Below are 21,614 nucleotides of genomic sequence, written 5' to 3'. Positions count from 1 at the left end.
TAAGCGAAGCATCTCTATAATTAAGTCCTTAAAATGTAAGAATTTAGGCAGTTTTGCATCAAATTTACTTTTACCCAACCATTATCAAATTCTATCTATCTATATATAAAAGCCTATCTATCAATATATCTATCTATCTATCTAGGTGCAACACTCGACAACTGTGAAGACAATCCTCCCCCCTCACCTTGACCCCGGGCCCCCAGGACATTCTGCACAGGATAACCTCCACAAACCTCATAGGCCTAGTGTTCAATTCCCTGTAAGTTATGGAGAAGCTTTGATTTTAGAAATGTTAAATAGATATCTTAAAGATTAATGAATTGTTAGTATGTTGGATGATAGAAAGATATTTATCTTAAATGGTAGACAGTAAATCTATAATACAAAGTAGCTTGATGTCTATCTGTTTGTCTGTCTCTTCAGGGAATATACCTATAGGCCCTATAGTGGTTTTAAACTTTGTTATGGGGGAAAACCAAATCCTCCCAAATATGAAAAAATATCCCTGCCCGATGTTTTCCTTTTTTTTGTAAGCAAAAAGTCATCTCTGTAGCTTTAAGAACAATTATTCAGAGGAGGTGGACTTTCCATTACCTCTTGGGGCGAAGCCGCCAGTAGATAGATAGAGTAGTATGTTCCTCAGATAAACAGATGAACTAGATATATAGATAGATAACAAGATGAATAGTTAGGTAAATAGATAGATAGGTGTACTTTTAATATATATATAGTTAGGTAAATGGATGGATAGGTGTACTTTTAATCTATATTACTATTTGTTGTTGTTGAATGAATGTTTCCTTATTAACACAGCATGGTGTCCATTAATTTTAGCACATTTATCAAATCATTTTACTCCAGGGAGGCAAGGAGGGGACATTGGACTGTTTATTACACTAGTCCCCAAAGTTTTTCTTATTCGTTTTGAGACTTTTTATTGAATTTTGAATGGTTTGGTCATTTAGTTGAGTGTTAACCACTAATTGTAATCTACACATGGGGTAATTTTGTGCATCAAAATTAGGAATCTGCGGATTTGAATGGACACCCTGCACAGCATTTGCATGTTTCCTAATCTTTAGTAACAATTACTTACTAACTTGTGCTACTAACTTATTAATTATCATACAACATGTAAAAACATTTTTTCGGAACAAAGCTACTCTATAGTATGCTGATGTTTGTCTTTTCAAAAGTGCTTATTGTTAAAGAAATTATTGGATGACTAAATGTACAATAATATCTAACTATCCCTTTTAATTGAACTTTAATTGAAAATGATTTTATAAAATCTATGTTTTGAATATCTAATGAGTTAAAAATTCTGTAATTTTCATTTTTTGTAGTTTTTTTCTCCCCCACTTATGTCTTTTTACTTCTTTCTATCGCCATTTTATCTTCACTCTCTCTATCTCATTGTCTTAACCCTTCAGATAAATTTGCCTCTTTCTCTCATTATCTTTTCCCTCCCGTTATTTATCTCTCTATCTCCCCTACTATAAAATTCTGAGGCTATTATTTAACTCATTATAAATTCATTAAAACAGACTACCTCACTCTACCTCGCCAAAACTTTTAAATTTCATCAGAACTCGGCAGCCGACAACGGCAAAATTTCAAAAGTTTTATATCGACCATTGTTATTAAATAAAAGTGGCCATTGCTGATATATTTTGGACATAACGATATTGTATTGACCTTCTGTCAATATACTTATGATAATATAATAACCATTAACCATATTTTGAATGGTTTTGCGGCTGCCGAGCTCGTAATTCCATGTTCTAGTTTTTATTATTTCTATTTCAAACTTTTAGAATGGCTATAAGCTGCTAAATTTATTGTTTTATTATCAGCAATCTAAAGTTGCAGCCGAGTTGATGTAAAAATGATGCGCTACATTTGGAAATATGATACTTGTTTCATCTATCAATCAGTTTTCATAAATTATTTTATTCAAGCATATCTTTCACAATTTTGCAATTCTTTCTTCTCTTTCTCTCTCTCTCTCTCTCCCTCTCTCTCTCTCTCTCTCTCTATCTATCTATCTATCTCTCTCCTTCTCTCTCTCTCTTTATTCATCTTTCTCTCATCACCCTCTTCAAAAATGCATCTTATTAAAACTGGATTTCAAACCATTTTTGGAAATTTCCCCATTTTTTTGTTTTTTACCCCCTGTTTATGCCAACGAAAAAAGTTATATAGAGTTTATCCTTTTTAAGACAACATATCATTATTTCACTTCATTTGATTTTCGACAAGGAACTCAAAAAGGTCACCCTGTTCACAATTTGAATGAAAGAACATTTAGTTTCTTTTAATTTCAAAAATTTGTAAATTTTCTTAACCTTTTAAAATGTCATTATTTTTCTTAAGGGGTCAAAAACAATAAAATTCAGACATAGAAGAAAAATATAATATTTGGTTTTAAAATGCACTTTTTGGTTGGGTGATAATATTAAATTTTGTGTGATTATGTGGTGAAATTTGGGTGATTATGACCACAGTATCCGATATACGCCTTATCACCAACGTTTTCATTGACAATTTTGGATATTTTTTGAATAATATCCGCTGAATTGGAACCGGTTATCAGTCATACTGAAAAGTCGTGTAAAGCATCGTATTACAGACAAGTTTCCACGAATATTAGAACAAAAATCATGAAATTATTTCTCATTTTGGTAATCTTATGATTTTTTATTTTAATATCCACGGAAAGCTGTCTTTAATACGATGCAATAAATAGCTATTTTGTCTTATTTTGAAATTATTTTAAAGAAAGTGACAGAGAGTTAAAACCGAAAAAAAAATATTATACATTCGATGAAAGTCTTTTTTTTTTCTATGTAAAATATCCCATAATTTATCTTTAGTCAAATCCTTTTTTTCTCTCTATCAACATCTGTATAATCTACCTATTTATCCTAGGAGTTGATACCGCGGTATAGCAGCGGGTCAACGGGAACGCGGGTGGCGAGTGCGGGCGGCGGCACCACCAGCGCTGAAAATCCATTCATCAAACATAATAGATCTTCCGTAGAAATTAATGGTAAGAATTTCAATTAGAAAGTTTTAAGAAGTTTTTTTATTAATGCCTATTAAAAATGACGTTATACTGGCCTACTATTGGTCATTTAAAATGTATACTGACCTTCCAATGGTAATTAAGTCTGTGTATTGGCCTACCATTGGTAATTTGTAATGTATGACCTCATTTTTACAAACACTTTAAGCATTTAGACAATTTAGGACAGTTTGACCTTCCCCTATCGTTTGATAATTTTACATTTTTGATAAAAAAAATTAAAGTCAAGCGTCATACTTTAAAATCAGGCTAATCTTTGAAATATAATAAATAAAAGAAAATATAATATTTTGCAAGCTTCATTTATTCATTATTCTTAATCACCTGAATATGATAAAGATATAATTTAATAAAACATATCTTTACGAAGAACAAATGAATACATTAACCTGCAATCATATTAAACCGTTAGACGTTAAACAAACAAAAAACTCTTTAAAGATATTTAGCATTTCTCTCTCATTTTTGTTGTTTAATAGACCTATAAAGACCATTTTTCTTTGCTTCTGGACATAAAAGAGAAGATTTTTATGTGTAATAACCCTAGGAAAAGGCTTTAAATCCAAGAATGGTGAATAGATACAATGGTAGGGCTGGATGGGAACAAATTGGTTCATGGTTTTATACATTGATAGATTGTGTAAACGATCTTGAGGTAAAGGGAGGAAGAACTAGAATCCAGAATAGAAGTATTATTTAACAGAGAGAGAGGGGACAATGGGCTGTTTATTACACTAGTCCCCAAACTTTTATAATAAAGTTTTTTATTTGTTAGCTTAAAAACTTTTGGGACTTTGGTGAATTTTGATTAGTTGCTTCATCAAGTGGAGTGTTAAAACGTTCCAACCAATAATTTTAACCTACAGAAGGAATAGTTTTGTTAATCATGATTGGGGAGTTACATGAATTTATTGGACATTGTCTTATCCCTTTAGATCCCTGATTAATTCAGAAATAAAAGAGAAAGTTAAAAAAAAGACAGTAAACGAAACAAATGCAGTGTAAAAATCAATATGTAAGAATTAGAAAAATATAAAAAATTGTATTATTTCTAGTAATTAAATGATGGAAGAAAACAAATGGAAAAGTAGAAGAAAAAGACAGAGACAGACGGACATATAAGGAAAAAGAAAAAAATACTTAAAATTAATGATAGATCATGATAATGATTAAATATGCTTTAAAGTACATATTGCATACTGTATGAACATTAATGACCCTGTTATGATTTACAGTGTGACTCCTTATAAAGCAGCGTTGTAGGTCAGTGGTAACGGTGGTGAGATTTCGAGTTCAAGTCCCAACGTGGCAAATCGAATTTCTCGGCAATAATACATTTACGCAACTTCCCCTTGGTTGTGTAAGAAGGAAGGTTATTGAGTGGTTTGAATACCTAGTCACATACATGATGCTTATAGCCCTTGGAGAGGGTGAGTAGCTACCTTGAGACAGAGGATCAAGTCATAATGTACTTATAATAATAGGACAAAAAAGCCTTATCATTTTTTTGTGATAAAACGTAAAGTAACAAGAAATAAAAATACCAAAAAATCTTTTTTTTTACTAGCCATCCTGTATATTAATTACTGGATGATTACAGCATTAACAAATTAATTAATTCTTAAATTCCTCACTACACAACTTTGCATACTAATTATGCAATGCATATACATAGATAGATAGTTTTGAGAATTTATGGATTCTACTACAGATAGATAGATGTAAGTAAATCAAAGAATATTGAAAATGAGAATAGGGACTTTTTGGGTGGGGGGTAGTCAAGCACCAACCAATTTAATTCTTAAATTTTTTAAAGTAAAATCTAATTAGGTTGGAAATCCTTTTTTCTATGGTCAGTTTTCCTTGGGAGGGTGATTCCCTCCCCCCAAATTAGTTATAAACCTTCCCAGGACAAAAATGGGATCATATGAAGGAAATGAAGTCATTCCTTAAAAGGACAGAAATTTCATTCCAAAAAGGACAGAAATCATCTTCCTTTTTCTCAGATAAGTGAAATATGGACAAAAATCACTCTCCTTTTTCTCACATATCTGAAAAAGAGAATAAAAATCACCTCCCTAAATCTCACTTAATCTTCCTAATTCTAAGAAAATTAACCTAGTTCCTCCAAATTCTACCTTGTCATAACAAAGTCTACCTTTTCCTTACACATTCTCACTTATTCTCAGATAACCTACCTTATTCTAAGAAATTCTTCCTAAATCTAAGAAAATCTACCTGACTCCCCCAAATTCTTCCTTAGTCCCCCAAATTCTTCCTTATTCTTGGAAATTCTACGTTATTCTAAGAAATTCTTCCTTATTCTAAGAAAATCTTCCTAATTCTCCCAAATTCTTCCTTATTCTAAGAAAATCTACCTTATTCTAAGAAATTCTTCCTTATTCTAAGAAAATCTACCTTATTCTAACAAATTCTTCCTTATTCTAAGAAAATCTACCTTATTCTAAGAAATTTTTCCTTATTCTAAGAAAGTCTACCTTATTCTAAGAAAATCTACCTTATTCTAAGAAATTCTACCTTATTCTAAGAAATTCTTCCTTATTCTAAGAAAATCTACCTTATTCTAAGAAATTCTTCCTTATTCTAAGAAAATCTATATTATTCTCCCTAATTCTTTCTTATTCCCCCAAATTCTACCTTATTCTAAGAAAATCTACCTTATTCTAAGAAATTCTTCCTTATTCTAAGAAATTCTACCTTATTCTAAGAAAATCTACCTTATTCTAAGAAATTCTTCCTTGTTCTAAATAAATCTACCTTATTCTAAGAATATCTATATTATTCTCCCTAATTCTTTCTTATTCCCCCAAATTCTACCTTATTCTAAGAAAATCTTCCTTATTCTAAGAAAATCTACCTTATTCTAAGAAATTCTCTCTTATTTTAAGAAAATCTACCTAATTCTCCCAAATTCTTCCTTATTCTAAGAAAATCTACCTTATTCTAACAAATTCTTCTTATTCTAAGAAAATCTACCTTATTCTAACAAATTCTACCTTACTCTAAGAAAATCTACCTAATTGTAACAAATTCTTCCTTATTCTAAGAAATTCTACCTTATTCTAAGAAATTCTTGCAAACCATAGCAAAGCAATATATAGGGGTCCCGAACTTAAAAACAAATTTTCAGCACGATCCGACCACCCGTTCTCAAGTTACAGTGACCTGGTGTCCTTGGTACCGATGGTAAGATTTGGGAAATGGTTCGAATCCTTAATAAATTTGGCAGTAAAGGCCAAACATATTTTGGCACTTAGTCAAAATTTTAAAGAAAAAATACCCAGGTGAACAAATAATTTTAGTCAAAAATTGAAAAGTGTCAAAATATTTTTGGACTTTGACCAAATTTACTAAGGATTCGAACCATTTCCCAAATCTTACCATCAGTACCAAGGACACCAGGTCACCATATCTTGAGAACGGGTGGTCGGATCGTGCTGAAAATTTGTTTTTGAGTTTGGGACCCCTATATATTGCTATGCTATGGTTTGCAAGAATTTCTTAGAATAAGGTAGAATTTCTTAGAATAAGGAAGAATTTGTTACAATAAGGTAGATTTTCTTAGAGTAAGGAAGAATTTGTTAGAATAAGGTAGATTTTCTTAGAATAAGGAAGAATTAGGTAGATTTTCTTAGAATAAGGAAGAAATTCTTAGAATAAGGTAGATTTTCTTAGAATAAGAAAGAATTTCTTAGAATAAGGAAGAATTTCTTAGAATAAGGAAGAATTTCTTAGAATAAGGAAGAATTTCTTAGAATAAGGCAGAATTTCTTAGAATAAGGAAGAATTTGGGGGAATATGGCAGATTTTCTTAGAATAAGGAAGGATTTGGAAGAATAAGGTAGATTTTCTAAAATAAGGTAGAATTTCTTAGAATAAGGAAGAATTTCTTAGAATAAGGTAGATTTTCTTAGAATAAGGTAGATTTTCTTAGAATAAGGAAGAATTTGGGAGAATTAGGTAGATTTTCTGAGAATAAGGAAGATTTTCTTAGAATAAGGTAAAATTTGGGGGAATAAGGAATAATTAGGGAGAATAAGGTTGATTTTCTTAGAATAAGGAAGAATTTCTTTGAATAAGGTAGATTTTCTTAGAACAAGGAAGAATTTCTTAGAATAAGGAAGAATTTGAGAGAATAAGGTAGATTTTCTTAGAATAAGGAAGAATTTCTTAAAATAAGGTAGATTTTCTTAGAATAAGGTAGACTTTCTTATAACAAGGAAGAATTTCTTAGAATAAGGTAGATTTTCTTGAAATAAGGAAGAATTTCTTAGAATAAGGTAAGTTATCTGAGAATAAGGGAGAATTTGTGTAATTAAGGTAGAGTTTCTGAGAATAAGGAAGAATTTGGTGAAATAAGGTAGATTAATTAAACATGGTTGTAATAGTGAGGAAAAGGAAGAATTTCTAAGAACTAGGAAGAATTTGTAAGATGGTGGACAGAGGTCACCTTCCTTTAGTGATAATTTGTAAGATAGTGGACAGAAATCACCTTCCTTACTGAGAATTTGTAAGAAAAAGGAAAGAAAATAGCCTTCCTATACCTAAGGAAGGGGATTTCTGTCCTTTTTAGGAATGACTTCATTTCCTTCATATGATCCCAAAAATGTAAAGTTACACTGTAAAGGAGAATCATGCAGACAGACACACAGACCTAACTAGATATTTGGAGAGTTTTTTTTCCTATATAGATCTGACATGGAACTTGATGCAACATAAAAATCAGAAATATTTAAAATTAGGACCCACAGAAAACTGTCCCGAATTTGTATTAATTTTGAGGAACAAGACTCCAGTTACGTCATATTTTTCTTTCCCGAAAAAGGGAAGGGGGAAAGAAAAAAAAGGGAAGGGGGGAAGAAAAAATAGATGGGAGAAAAGGGGGTTTTTCCATCTCTTTTGAAGAGATTTTCTTCCCCCCTTCCCTTTTTCGGGAAAGAAAAATATGACATCACTGGAGTCTTGTTCCTCAAAATTAATACAAATTCGGGACAGTTTTCTGTGTGTCAAAATTAGCAATATCCGTGTAGTAAAAGCTGTCGCAATTATAGGTATTTCATAATTGTAATATTAGATGTGAGAGTTTTGAATGATATCCTGGAGCAGGCCTCCCAGAGTCTAACTATAATTGTAATACTAGATGTGAGAGTTTTGAATGATATCCTGGAGCAGGCCTCCCGGAGTCTAACTATAATTATTATATTAAAGGGTGTTAAAATAAAAACCAATCGCTTCACTTTTTTCAATATAAACCTTACAGTTTTGGTCCAAAACTAATAGAAAATAATACAATTCATGCCCAAGCACTGACAATGAGAAAACAATATTGAATTTTGAATCTACTTACCCTTCCAGAGCCCTAGAGCTTAAGACCTAGCCCTTGCAGAGAAATTTGCCCTATGCCGAAAGTGCATATTTTATTACAAATTTGTTCTTTTAAAAACCAATCGCTCACAATATGAACCACCATAAGTACTTAAAATCTTGTAAATAGACCCCATAATGTTTGAAGTTTTTGATGGGGCATGTAAAGACCTTTCTTTAGACACCTTAACAATGTTTCTAACACAATCCTAGCCAATATGGCATCAAAAAGATCGACCTGGCAATCATCAAGAACTAGAAATAGACAGAGCCGTTATGCCTCAAAGTTGGATGGGAATGTCTTTTTTATGTCAAATTGGCATAGATTGAGTTAGAAACCTTGTTTAGGTGTCTAAAGAAAGGTTTTTACATGCACCATCAAAAACTCTAAAATTATGGGGCCTGTCTCCAAGATTTGAAGTACTTATGGTGGTTCAAATTGTGAGCGATCGGTTATTTTTTTAACACCCTTTAGATGTGAGAGTTTTGAATGATATCCTGGAGCAGGCCTCCCGGAGTCTAACTATAATTATTATATTAGATGTGAGAGTTTTGAATGATATCCTGGAGCAGGCCTCCCGGAGTCTAACTATAATTATTATATTACATGTGAGAGTTCTGAATGATATCCTGGAGCAGGCCTCCCGGAGTCTAACTATAATTATTATATTAGATGTGAGAGTTTTGAATGATATCCTGGAGCAGGCCTCCCGGAGTCTAACTATAATTGTAATACTAGATGTGAGAGTTTTTAATGATATCCTGGAGCAGGCCTCCCAGAGTCTAACTATAATTATTATATTAGATGTGAGAGTTTTGAATGATATCCTGGAGCAGGCCTCCCGGAGTCTAACTATAATTGTAATACTAGATGTGAGAGTTTTTAATGATATCCTGGAGCAGGCTTCCCAGAGTCTAACTATAATTATTATATTAGATGTGAGAGTTTTTAATGATATCCTGGAGCAGGCCTCCCAGAGTCTAACTATAATTATTATACTAGATGTGAGAGTTTTGAATGATATCCTGGAGCATGCCTTCCGGAGTCTAACTATAATTATTATATTAGATGTGAGAGTTTTGAATGATATCCTGGAGCAGGCCTCCCAGAGTCTAACTATAATTATTATATTAGATGTGAGAGTTTTGAATGATATCCTGGAGCAGGCCTCCCAGAGTCTAACTATAATTATTATATTAGATGTGAGAGTTTTGAATGATATCCTGGAGCAGGCCTCCCGGAGTCTAACTATAATTATTATATTAGATGTGAGAGTTTTGAATGATATCCTGGAGCAGGCCTCCAGGAGTCTAACTATAATTATTCTATTAGATGTGAGAGTTTTGAATGATATCCTGGAGCAGGCCTCCCGGAGTCTAACTATAATTATTATATTAGATGTGAGAGTTTTGAATGATATCCTGGAGCAGGCCTCCCGGAGTCTAACTATAATTATTATATTAGATGTGAGAGTTTTGAATGATATCCTGGAGCAGGCCTCCCGGAGACCCTCTGCAAGAAGACCAACTATCATTGAAGAAGAAGAGGGACTTAGGTAATAACTTTACAAATATACAGCATGACCCTCGAAAAGGTATGCAGCCCATATTTCTCAATGAATTATCAAAAAATGTATATGTCCTTGTTCTCTGTAGATTTCCACATAAGTAGATATAAAAATATTATTTTTACATCAATTAACAGCTGAGATTTTTAGAGCCAAAGTTTTGAAAAAGTGGCTGAGGAAAAATGAACTTTTCAAGAAAAATGTTTTTTTAAGTGAAATGACATGTTTTCCTCATAATTTCAATACTTTTTATAAAACTTATATAAAGATGTTTCCAAGAAATTTATTTCATGCTGAAAGCACTTTTTTTACTTGCTCTAAAAGGCATTTTTAGATTAGTGTAAATTGCAAAAACACCCTTACAGAAAGAAATCCTATAAAAAATAGTAGCAAATTGAAAGTTTACATAAACAGAAATCAAACACTTTTTATTTTATCAAAATAAGTTAAAAAACCAAAAAGTTACAGCTACAAAATTTTATTAAACATTTAACAATTTAAATGATTTTTATGTGTCTTAGATTAATTTGATGAGTGGGCGTGAATTTGTTGGTAAAGGTGGCGCTAATCCTTCCAGTAATGAGCATAAATTGGGAAGGGGTTTATTTAAGGTCATATTAATAAGTGGGAGATATTATAAGATTTGAGGGAAAATGGTTATAAGAAAAATGTATTCAGTAAAATTTGAAAAGTAGTTTTTTAAATGTAAAAGTAACGTTTTTTAATGCAATAAAAAATGTATCAATTTTAAACTTGCTCTTCTTTCTTATTTGTTTTTTACTGGTTGATAAAAAGTAATATACTAATAAAAAACTAAGAAATATTTAGCAATATCCAGTTTCTCAAGCACTTTTTCCAAACTGTGGCTTTAAAAATCTCGGCTGTTAATTGATGTAAAAAAAATATTTTGATATCCTTTGATGTAGAAAATTATAGAGAACAAGTACATATGAATCGTTTAATATTTTATTGAGAAATATAGGGTGCAGATGCTTAAAAATACTTTTTCGAGGGTCATGCTGTAGTCCTCAGATATTGGTCAATATGTTCATTCATGGTCAGGAGAGGGGAAGGGGGGTATCGTTATATTAGCCCGCTAGGAGAAACATTTTATCAGGGTATGCTAGAATATAACACAATGTCCACATACTATATCCATTCTTGATTTTGAGTAATTATATATTTCGGTTAATTTAAGAAGGTGAGGTATAACTCATGATAAGCTACTTTTTTTATGGCTTACATTTTAACCCTAACTCATACATTAACTTTTTGAAGAAAAAAAATATTTAATTTGAATCTATTTTTAGATTGAAAGAACGAATAGCTGACTGTTGTTCCCAGTGTGTTAACCTTTTCTGTGTCTGGGATTGCTGTGCCTGTTACATTAGGAAATTTGACATTCATAATTTGAAATAGTTCTCAGAAACAATCTAATCTACAGAGTATAGTTGGGCCAGATATTTGAGTTAAAAATCAATGATATCCAGTATCTGGTATCCTACCCAACCCTACTACAGAGTATAGTGTATCCGTCTTATTTCTATTATTGCATAGTGCATTAAAAACAGGTTCATCAAAATAAATCTTCCTTAATGTGTGAAATCAACACTAAAAGAAGTATAAATTCAATAAATCATATCATTGGTGAAACTTAGTCAATTAAAAAAAATACATGGATTTAATACTTGATTAATTTGATATTAAACATAAAAATAACAATTTATTTAGAGCTATTTTCTATTATATAAAGTATTAAGTTTTTTTTGTCTGAAGTTAAATATCTCGGAAACTGTTTTTCTGAATTGATTGTAATTCATGAAAGCTTTACAAATACTTGGTGGTTTTAGGCTACTTTCCTGACCTCCTTTATCTTCTCCTAGAGGCTAGGGGCATTAGTAACTACTGATTAATAACACACATAAATAAAAACTTTTAAAAACACAAAAATAACAAAAGTTAAGAAATGATCATTTACTTGCATAACCTGCAGTTATCTAAGCACTTTATCTGCCCCACTTGACACATACTCAAAAAGTATCAAGTACTAGAGGATCATATATCCAGGGGAATCATATCTCTTAAGAATTATGGATAAACTTATTTTTATTCTTTTTTTTTTTTTTAGATTTATAAAAATTACATTAAACATCTTTTGTAGTGAGGTCAACAAAATCCTTTTTAATAGTCCCTCTTATAAAACTTCCATGACCGCCCAGTAAAGTGGCATGTTTTACTTGTGTCTTTCCATTGCCAATGATCTTTCAAGTGGGTGCTCAACCTTATCTCATTCTCTTACCCTCCACACTTTCTCATTATTGGCTTGGTATTTATTGTAAAATTTGGATGGGGGTTACTTACTATTTGTACTACTAGCGGATGCGCCCCTAGTTCTAGGGGCTTTGCTCCAAGAGGTTTTATCAAACTAATTTTTTGAGTTTTAGATTTTAAAGAAATTTTTTTAAAAAAATTGGGGGGGGGGTATTTTTCATTTTTTGGGGGGTTAGGGGTGTCCCATCCCCCAAGAAAATAGTTATAAACCTTCCTGGGACCTATGAGAAGCTAACCTGTAAAGGAGAACCCGATCGGTTTAGCGGTTAGCAAGATCCTTTGCTTCAAACAAACAGACAGACAAACAAACAGACAAACAAACATCGTTCTACTTTGTATTATAGATTATTACTTTTAGACCCTTTAATGGATGTCTGTTTTGTAGGGTTTTCTGTTTACATTACATAATAAGACATAAGAATTTTAAATCTTAAACAGGAATTTTAAACTATTGCCAACCCCTCTCCATCTCACCCAAGCAAACAATATTATTAGGTTATTATAAATCCTCTTTTTAAGTTTATTTCATTAAGATGCATGGGGGAAGTCATTAGATTTGAAAGGAGCATGCTGGATAATTTATTTTTTATTTATTTTAATAAAAAAAACATAAAAAAGTGACAAATTTCACAAATTTAACAAAAATGTGCTAAAATGACATATTCTGGTATGTTGTGATGTAAACATAAAAAGTTAATGTTTTTCTAGAGGTTTGTTGAATGTAAAGCCAGGGATAATTTATGGGTATGGTAGATAGGATAGTGGGAGGTCAGCTGAATTTTAGTTTCCGATTGTGTACATAGTTTTCTCGTCCCATCTCAACATTTACTACAAACTAAAAAAGCGTCAAACTTAAAAAAAAATCTAAAAAAATTGAATATATAATGTATAAATTGTTTATACATTATATCGATTTTCCCTTTTACCGAAGTAGCCGAAAATAGGATATGCAACATTATGGTTATCTACTATACAACTTCGGAAATTATAGGAGAAATATGCAATCAGTTTCAGTTGATCTAGTGGGATGTATATACAATAGATTTTGTAATATAGACAGGTATAAAGTCACTAAGACACCTTAATTGTAAAGAACGTGACCTAACTTTTGTGATTTTTAAAAAAATAGCTAGTTGGTGTTTTTAGTAAGTAGTATATGTATATTTTAGATATGCAGTAGGTTTTTTTTGTAGACCTCTTATTTTTAAAGTAATTTAAGTTTTTTTTAAAATTAAGTTGGTTTTTAGGTACTAAAACGCAACAAAAAAGAAGAAAATTGCCATCTGTGAATTCTGTTGAGTAATTATTGAAACATCTATTTTGTTGAAGCCCGGTGAATTAAACTTTACATGAGTTAAAACGAAATCACAAAAGTAAGGGCACATTCTTTAAACCTAAAATGTTTTACCATAAAGATTTTTTTTAGTTTATTAAGCAATTTATCAAAATGTGCTGGAAGTTATGCAACTTTAAAGTTTTACTGACTTTCTAAATCAATATCTATTGTATAAACTAGAGTAACGGCCAACTAAATTACCACCTCCAGCTATATTCAATACTTTTTATGCAATATTCCACATGTATACATTACTCTATATCAATATACAAAATTTCACAAACATTTACTTTCAATAAATTGATAGCATAATAAATTTGATAGGTAACCAGGCCTGAAACATTAGGCATCATTTAAATTCCACTTTTACAAATACAAATTCTGGATAAACAAGGATGACAACATTCATATAAGTGAATCTTTCAAAAGGTAGGACAAACGAACATTAACAGAACTGAAAAAGCATAATATAAATGTAAATGTCTATAAGTCTAATCAAAATTTATTGTAAATTTGTTGCAAAAATATTAAGATACTTTTTAAAGAACATACTTACATTTTAGGACTTTATCATAGATATGCTATGCTTGTTTGTTTGTTACAGAGAGACAGACCCTAATCTTAGAAATGGTTTGCTTTTAAAAAACCTTGAGATAGGATACTTTGATTCTTTTCTTAGATGATATTACAATAGAATTGACCTTATATGAAAAGCAATGCCAATAAGATTATTGCAACAACATGACACCTAGTTGGCATTATTCAGTAGAAAGGATGTTATTCAAAAGTTTTTATATACAGTATGACCCTCGAAAAAGTATTTTTTAGCATCTGCAGCCCTTATTTCTCAATGAATTATTAAAAAATGTATATGTCCTTGTTCTCTATAGATTTCCACATAAGTAGATATAAAAATATTTTTTTTACTTCCATTAACACCAGAGATTTTTAGAGCTAAAGTTTTGAAAAAGTGACTGAGGAAAAAGTAACTTTTAACATGAAACGACTTTTTTAGCAAAATTAAGGTAGAAGTTCTTTTATTTTTGTTACTAGCAGAAACTTTATACAAAAATGAAATAAAAAATTTAGGCTTTGAGTAAAAAGCATTTTTTACACATATTTTTTGAGTCTTTTTAGTTTAATGATATTTTGAAAAACTTACTTATTAGGCAAATTTGTTTTAGATTAAAAAACCAAATAAATCTTTATGAATATAGCAGGAAAATTGTTTTTGTTTCATAATCCTAACTTTAATAACAAAAAAGTTATAAAGAAAATAAAATTAGAACATAATGATTTTTTAGTCTAAAAAACTTAATTAACCCCCTATTAAATGATTGAGATGTCAGAAAAGGGGGCGGAGCAACTGTCATAATTAATCCTTTTTATAAATAAGGGTAAATAAATAACCTAAAATTTGCAAATAATCAATTCATTCAGTAGTATTTTTTGCCATTAAAAATTGATATTTTTTGGTGGAATAAAAAAGAAATAATTAGTTAACTTGTTTTTCTTTGTGTATTATTATTCAGTTGCCAGAAAAACATAATATAACCATCCAAAAATTATTAGAAACAAAAAAAAATTCTTTTTCTCAGTCACTTTTTCAAAACTTTAGCTCTAAAAATCTCCGGTGTTAATGGAGGTAAAATTTAAATTTTTATATCTACTTATGTGGAAATCTATAGAGAACAAGAACATATACATTTTTTAATAATTAATTGAGAAATAAGGGCTGCAGATACTAAAAAATACTTTTTCGAGGGTCATACTGTATAAAATAAACAAAATATTTCAAACCTTTCTTACGGGTAAGATTTGTAATAGTAAATCAAAAAGTGTTACATACTTTTTTGAGCACAGTTTTTTTAGAAATTGTTAATGTTGTGTTGAACTGTTTTTTTCTCACAGATAATTTTTATGAAGGGAAGAAATATTTTTTATTGAAGCCCTGAACGCAGTTTCCCCTTAAGTTCATAATCCAAGTCTTGGTATGACAGGTGTTCTAATTTATTACAATACAATGAATTAAACTTAACATGAATTTAAATAATACAAGTTTTTGAATGATTTGGCGTTTGAATTTGTGCTTAGTCAGCAGATATTTTAATTATCATAAAATTAAATAGCAAAATAATATAGCGCATTTTATGAGTATTTCTTAATTGAATGCTGATTATTGGTACAGATTTGCTGAGCTGATGTCCTACATTGTGTTTGATCCATTTGCAGATTTGTTCATCACCCTGTGTATTGTGGTGAACACCCTGTGCATGGCTCTGGACATGCATGATCAAGATCCAACCATGCAGCATGCTCTCAACAATGGAAATTATGTAAGTATATTCTAACAATAGTCATCCTGTTAAAAAATCTAGCTATCTTACTTGATTGTTTTGAGAGATTTTAAGGCAATGAGAAAAAATTGAAATTGAAAATATTTTTATTTTTATTTTGTTTAATAATGGCAAAAAATCGTAGCTCAATTTTATTCTAATCAAAGAGCAAAAAATTTACATTCAAAAGTACCTAGTGTACATTCTATGTCACTTATTATTCCATGGCAAAAAAGAACTATTTTTGTACATTTTTATTAAAAACGATATTTTATGTTTAAAATACTAAGAAAAGCATATGGAAATTCGTGGTAAATTATAGAAAAATAATGCAATAAATATATAAAAATCGTTGCTGTACACTATTGTTTACAAACAAAGAACTGGTTTTGAGTATGTACAACGCCTATATAAGCCAAGGAATACAACAATAGAATCGTAGTCTGAACCAGTAGTCAAAGAGAGAGCTACTAAAGATTAAGTCCTTTCGAGTCCAAGAAGGCCAGCTACCAAGAACAAACCTATCCAGAGTGGTAAGTCCCATTCTAAATTGATTTATTATTTTTATTACTCAAATCCATAGAGTAATTAGATTGGATTAAACTAAAGTAAACTTATTGACCTATGCTTTAGTAATTGGATACTACACTTATTTTTTATCAGAATTACTAATTGATAGAAGATTTTCCTACAGATTAAAAGTGTAAAAGTTTCTTAATGTATTGATTTATCATAGCTTCAAATAGTAGGATCAGTTGTCCCAATAGAAGTTATAATAAATTAATTTGTATATTTTTAGTACACTAATCTTCATTACTTGATTTATTGATTGATTGTACATTGCTGTAAACCCCAGCAAATTACTAATTTATTTATTGATTGATTGATTTATTAATTATTCTAAATCTTTAATACCCTAGCTACAAATTGGAATAATTAAAACTAGCCTATTCTACATATAATTTATTATTTGTTGTATGTTTTTAGGTTGGATATGTCAAATAAACTCTTTGACATATTCAATCTATGCTATTAATTCTAGCTGTTTAGGTTCATTTAGCTGATACATTTGATTATAATAGCCTAGCCTAACCTGGAATGAAAAACCTGCCTGCTTGAGCTTGGAAGACTCAATGTCCGGTAATAATTTATAATATTTAACTCTTCCTAACTACTTGATTTATTCAAATCCTTTGATACTTTTGGAAAGAAATAACTGTTTATTAGTATTCAGTTCTTAATTGTTACTTTTATGCCATGTAAGACCTTTTATCTGAATGGGTAATTGTAATAATTTAGAATATTTGTTATTTATTGTTATCAAACTGTAAGCCATTTGCTGAAAGGATGATTTCAATGAATACAATAGAATCTAGTAAATTTGTTAATTTAATCTTTTTATTCAAATATATGAGTTTCTAATTATTTTAACATTTTATTGAATTTTCTAATATTTCAGTAAAACTTCTGTTATGCAACATGAGACTCAAGCTCCTAAATCCTGGTTATTCTTAAATATTTGTTAATTTGTGATTGTTTTTATATTTGTAAATATGCACTTGTTGAAATACAAGCTTTAATGTAATCCCAAATGTTCTTTAATGCAAGGAAAACTTATAGAAATCTAAAAGAATAATTTTTAACAAAAATCAATGAACAACCAAGCAAAACTCTCAAAACATTTTACGGACAATGAAATCATTGTTCATTGTTTTTTTTTCCTTTTCTTTTATATTCTTTGAAGTTTCTATTTCACTTGCATTAAAGTTTTCAGGTTCACCATCATGAAGCCAAGTGTAGTTTTAATCACATTTTTAGAATTACAGGATCAATTCCTAAGCAATGCAAAAAGATTTTTGCAATGCTTGAAAACTAGAATCCTTAGATATTCAAACATGTTGGAATTTTATAATTCTTTATCCAATAATGTTTCACTTCTTTCTAAGGATAATATTTTGATTGTGCTAAATAACATTTTAGTCTGTCGCAAATTTATTGATGCTTATTGTGGTCTTGCTGATGATTATACTGATGAGGAACTGATGACTTGTGAGAACCAGCTCATTAACTTGGAGAAACAATTCAGGATCCTTATTGATGCTCTTGAGAACAGCAAGAGGAATTTCCTGTCAGCAAATAAGAAAGATCACAATCATGAAACTATTCAAAATGAGCAAGCATTTCAAACCAATGATCCTGTCAATATGGTAACAGAGAAATCTACCAATCTACTTGGAAACTCTTTTCATCCCAACTCTGTTGATTTTGAAACAGTAATCAATGATGATAATCCTGAGCAAGTAGAAACTGTTAATTCTAAACTACTTGGAAACTCTTTTCATCCCAACTCTGTTGATTTTAAAACAGTAATTAATGATGATATTCCTGAGCAAGTAGAAGCTATTAATATGAAATCACTTGGAAACTCTTTTCATCCTACTTCTGTTAAAGATGATATTCCTGAGCAAGTGAAATCGGTTGATACTAATCCTTTTAAGTCTGTTAATATGACTACAGCAAACACTCTTCAATTTGAGACAGCAAATCCGCACCTAAGTATCCCTGTCAAGGTTACAGAAAACACTGGTGAAAATATGGCTGTTCAAATTATTCTTAATAAATATGTTGATATGGCAACAGTAAATACCAATGGAAACAATTCTATCCAAACTTATCTGAACAAATCTGTTGATATGGCAACAGTGATTACTGGAAAAAAGAAGCTTGTCCAAGATGACTATTACAAATCTGTTGAAATGATAACAGAAAATACTGATGGCAATCCTGATCAATCATTCACTCCTTACGTGAAAATTTCGAATGATAACCTGCAAGAGAATTTTGCATCAATTGATAGCTATAATTATATTTCTTCACCATCAGATATAATGGTGAATGATATTGTTGATGATCAAAATATTGTTGTACCCACAACTATTAATCTGGGATGCTCGACATCAACTAACATGTATGGTAATTCTTCTATTAGCTCAGAAGAAACTAATATTGTCTATGATACACTTATTTGTAATGAGGATGGCAAAGAAGATGTCACTCATATGAAGCTCTATGATAATGAATCTTGTAACCTTTCAGATGATGTTCACAATTTTGATGTTATTTTTGTCAAACCCACAACTGTAACTATGGGAAATCCAACATCTAATTCTGAAGATAAGAAAGATTCTGATGATTTATTTAATCCTTGTATGTCTGATATACATACAAATATTTCTGATGATAATCTGGAGGAACAGCAAGAATCCTCACTCATTTACTTTGGATGTGAATCCTTTGAAGAAGATTCTGACAATTATTTCAAAGCTGCAATTATTGAAAATAATTTAAATTCATCAAACAATGATCTAAATGTTGATTACTTTCTAAGGATGATATTTTGCTAGTGCTAAATAACATTTTAGTCTGTCGCAAATTTATTGATGCTTATTGTGGTCTTGCTGATGATTATACTGATGAGGAACTGATGACTTGTGAGAACCAGCTCATTAACTTGGAGAAACAATTCAGGATCCTTATTGATGCTCTTGAGAACAGCAAGAGGAATTTCCTGTCAGCAAATAAGAAAGATCACAATCATGAAACTATTCAAAATGAGCAAGCATTTCAAACCAATGATCCTGTCAATATGGTAACAGAGAAATCTACCAATCTACTTGGAAACTCTTTTCATCCCAACTCTGTTGATTTTGAAACAGTAATCAATGATGATAATCCTGAGCAAGTAGAAACTGTTAATTCTAAACTACTTGGAAACTCTTTTCATCCCAACTCTGTTGATTTTAAAACAGTAATTAATGATGATATTCCTGAGCAAGTAGAAGCTATTAATATGAAATCACTTGGAAACTCTTTTCATCCTACTTCTGTTAAAGATGATATTCCTGAGCAAGTGAAATCGGTTGATACTAATCCTTTTAAGTCTGTTAATATGACTACAGCAAACACTCTTCAATTTGAGACAGCAAATCCGCACCTAAGTATCCCTGTCAAGGTTACAGAAAACACTGGTGAAAATATGGCTGTTCAAATTATTCTTAATAAATATGTTGATATGGCAACAGTAAATACCAATGGAAACAATTCTATCCAAACTTATCTGAACAAATCTGTTGATATGGCAACAGTGATTACTGGAAAAAAGAAGCTTGTCCAAGATGACTATTACAAATCTGTTGAAATGATAACAGAAAATACTGATGGCAATCCTGATCAATCATTCACTCCTTACGTGAAAATTTCGAATGATAACCTGCAAGAGAATTTTGCATCAATTGATAGCTATAATTATATTTCTTCACCATCAGATATAATGGTGAATGATATTGTTGATGATCAAAATATTGTTGTACCCACAACTATTAATCTGGGATGCTCGACATCAACTAACATGTATGGTAATTCTTCTATTAGCTCAGAAGAAACTAATATTGTCTATGATACACTTATTTGTAATGAGGATGGCAAAGAAGATGTCACTCATATGAAGCTCTATGATAATGAATCTTGTAACCTTTCAGATGATGTTCACAATTTTGATGTTATTTTTGTCAAACCCACAACTGTAACTATGGGAAATCCAACATCTAATTCTGAAGATAAGAAAGATTCTGATGATTTATTTAATCCTTGTATGTCTGATATACATACAAATATTTCTGATGATAATCTGGAGGAACAGCAAGAATCCTCACTCATTTACTTTGGATGTGAATCCTTTGAAGAAGATTCTGACAATTATTTCAAAGCTGCAATTATTGAAAATAATTTAAATTCATCAAACAATGATCTAAATGTTGATTACTTTGAATAAATCAAAGGCTTTTTTTTCAACAGCATTAAAAAAAACAGTTTGCTGAAAACAAAAATCAATTGAATGAAAAATTCATAATCTCTCTAGTTCAAATACAGAGATAAGTATAGATAAAAGACATCAATACAGTTTGGTATTGATAAAGAACAATATGAACGAAAATATTCATGGTACAAATGGTACCTTTAGTAAGTTTTGTTTTTAATTCAAATGATACCTAAAAATGATATTTTAGGAACAGATGGTTCCAATATTTGTATCAAACCAATTTCTTATACAATTAAAGTACAGGTAGCATATAGTATAAATCAAGTACACAGAGAGCAAATTAAAACAAAAGATCTGTTTGTTTGTTTTATGGAAAAAAAAATTTGCTTGAATTTTCTGTGCTTTAAAAAAAGTTAAATGATCTCCAAATGTCTATTAAATTTTGATAAATAAATTAAAGATCTTTGATTCAGTGAAATATAGAAACTGAATTGGAAGAACAAAAAAAATATTTTTGCTAAATCTTTTAGGCAAGAAAATACTCATAGGAAATAATTTTCATAATTTGAAAAATTTGAGTATCTAGTAATCAAAATTAAATAAATTGTGCCTGTGTCTGATCAGCAGTATCAACTTGCTTTCTTAATTTCATCCATCAAGATAAAGCATACCACAAGATTAGGTGGTGGGGTATCAGTAGGCTGTGGGATTGCCAGAATAGGTATGTTGCAAATAACCATCTTGTTAT

At 30.4% G+C, this 21,614-nt stretch overlaps 1 protein-coding gene and 1 long non-coding RNA gene across 2 annotated transcripts in view; both read left to right on the top strand.

Annotated features, from left to right (window-relative positions):
- The window catches only part of para (sodium voltage-gated channel paralytic), a 311,186-nt gene that overhangs the window by 199,844 nt on the left and 89,728 nt on the right, over positions 1-21,614 (top strand). Inside the window, exons 24-28 of the mRNA XM_080152120.1 lie at positions 146-262; positions 2,935-3,055; positions 9,942-10,032; positions 11,355-11,435; positions 15,900-16,047. Of these exons, the coding sequence (XP_080008246.1) occupies positions 146-262; positions 2,935-3,055; positions 9,942-10,032; positions 11,355-11,435; positions 15,900-16,047 (558 nt within the window). The remainder of the gene's footprint in view (positions 1-145; positions 263-2,934; positions 3,056-9,941; positions 10,033-11,354; positions 11,436-15,899; positions 16,048-21,614) is intronic.
- On the top strand, positions 16,444-17,632 carry LOC145333485 (uncharacterized). The gene is made up of 3 exons (XR_013884514.1): positions 16,444-16,580; positions 17,130-17,187; positions 17,507-17,632. It is a non-coding gene; the product is annotated as an uncharacterized LOC145333485 (long non-coding RNA).

The sequence above is a fragment of the Acartia tonsa genome, chromosome 2 (genome assembly GCF_053477335.1).
Source record: "Acartia tonsa isolate MP-2025a chromosome 2, ASM5347733v1, whole genome shotgun sequence".
In the NCBI taxonomy this organism is placed as follows: domain Eukaryota; kingdom Metazoa; phylum Arthropoda; class Copepoda; order Calanoida; family Acartiidae; genus Acartia; species Acartia tonsa.
The sequence above is the reverse complement of the archived record's forward strand: the minus strand, read 5'-3'. Positions and strand labels throughout refer to the sequence as shown.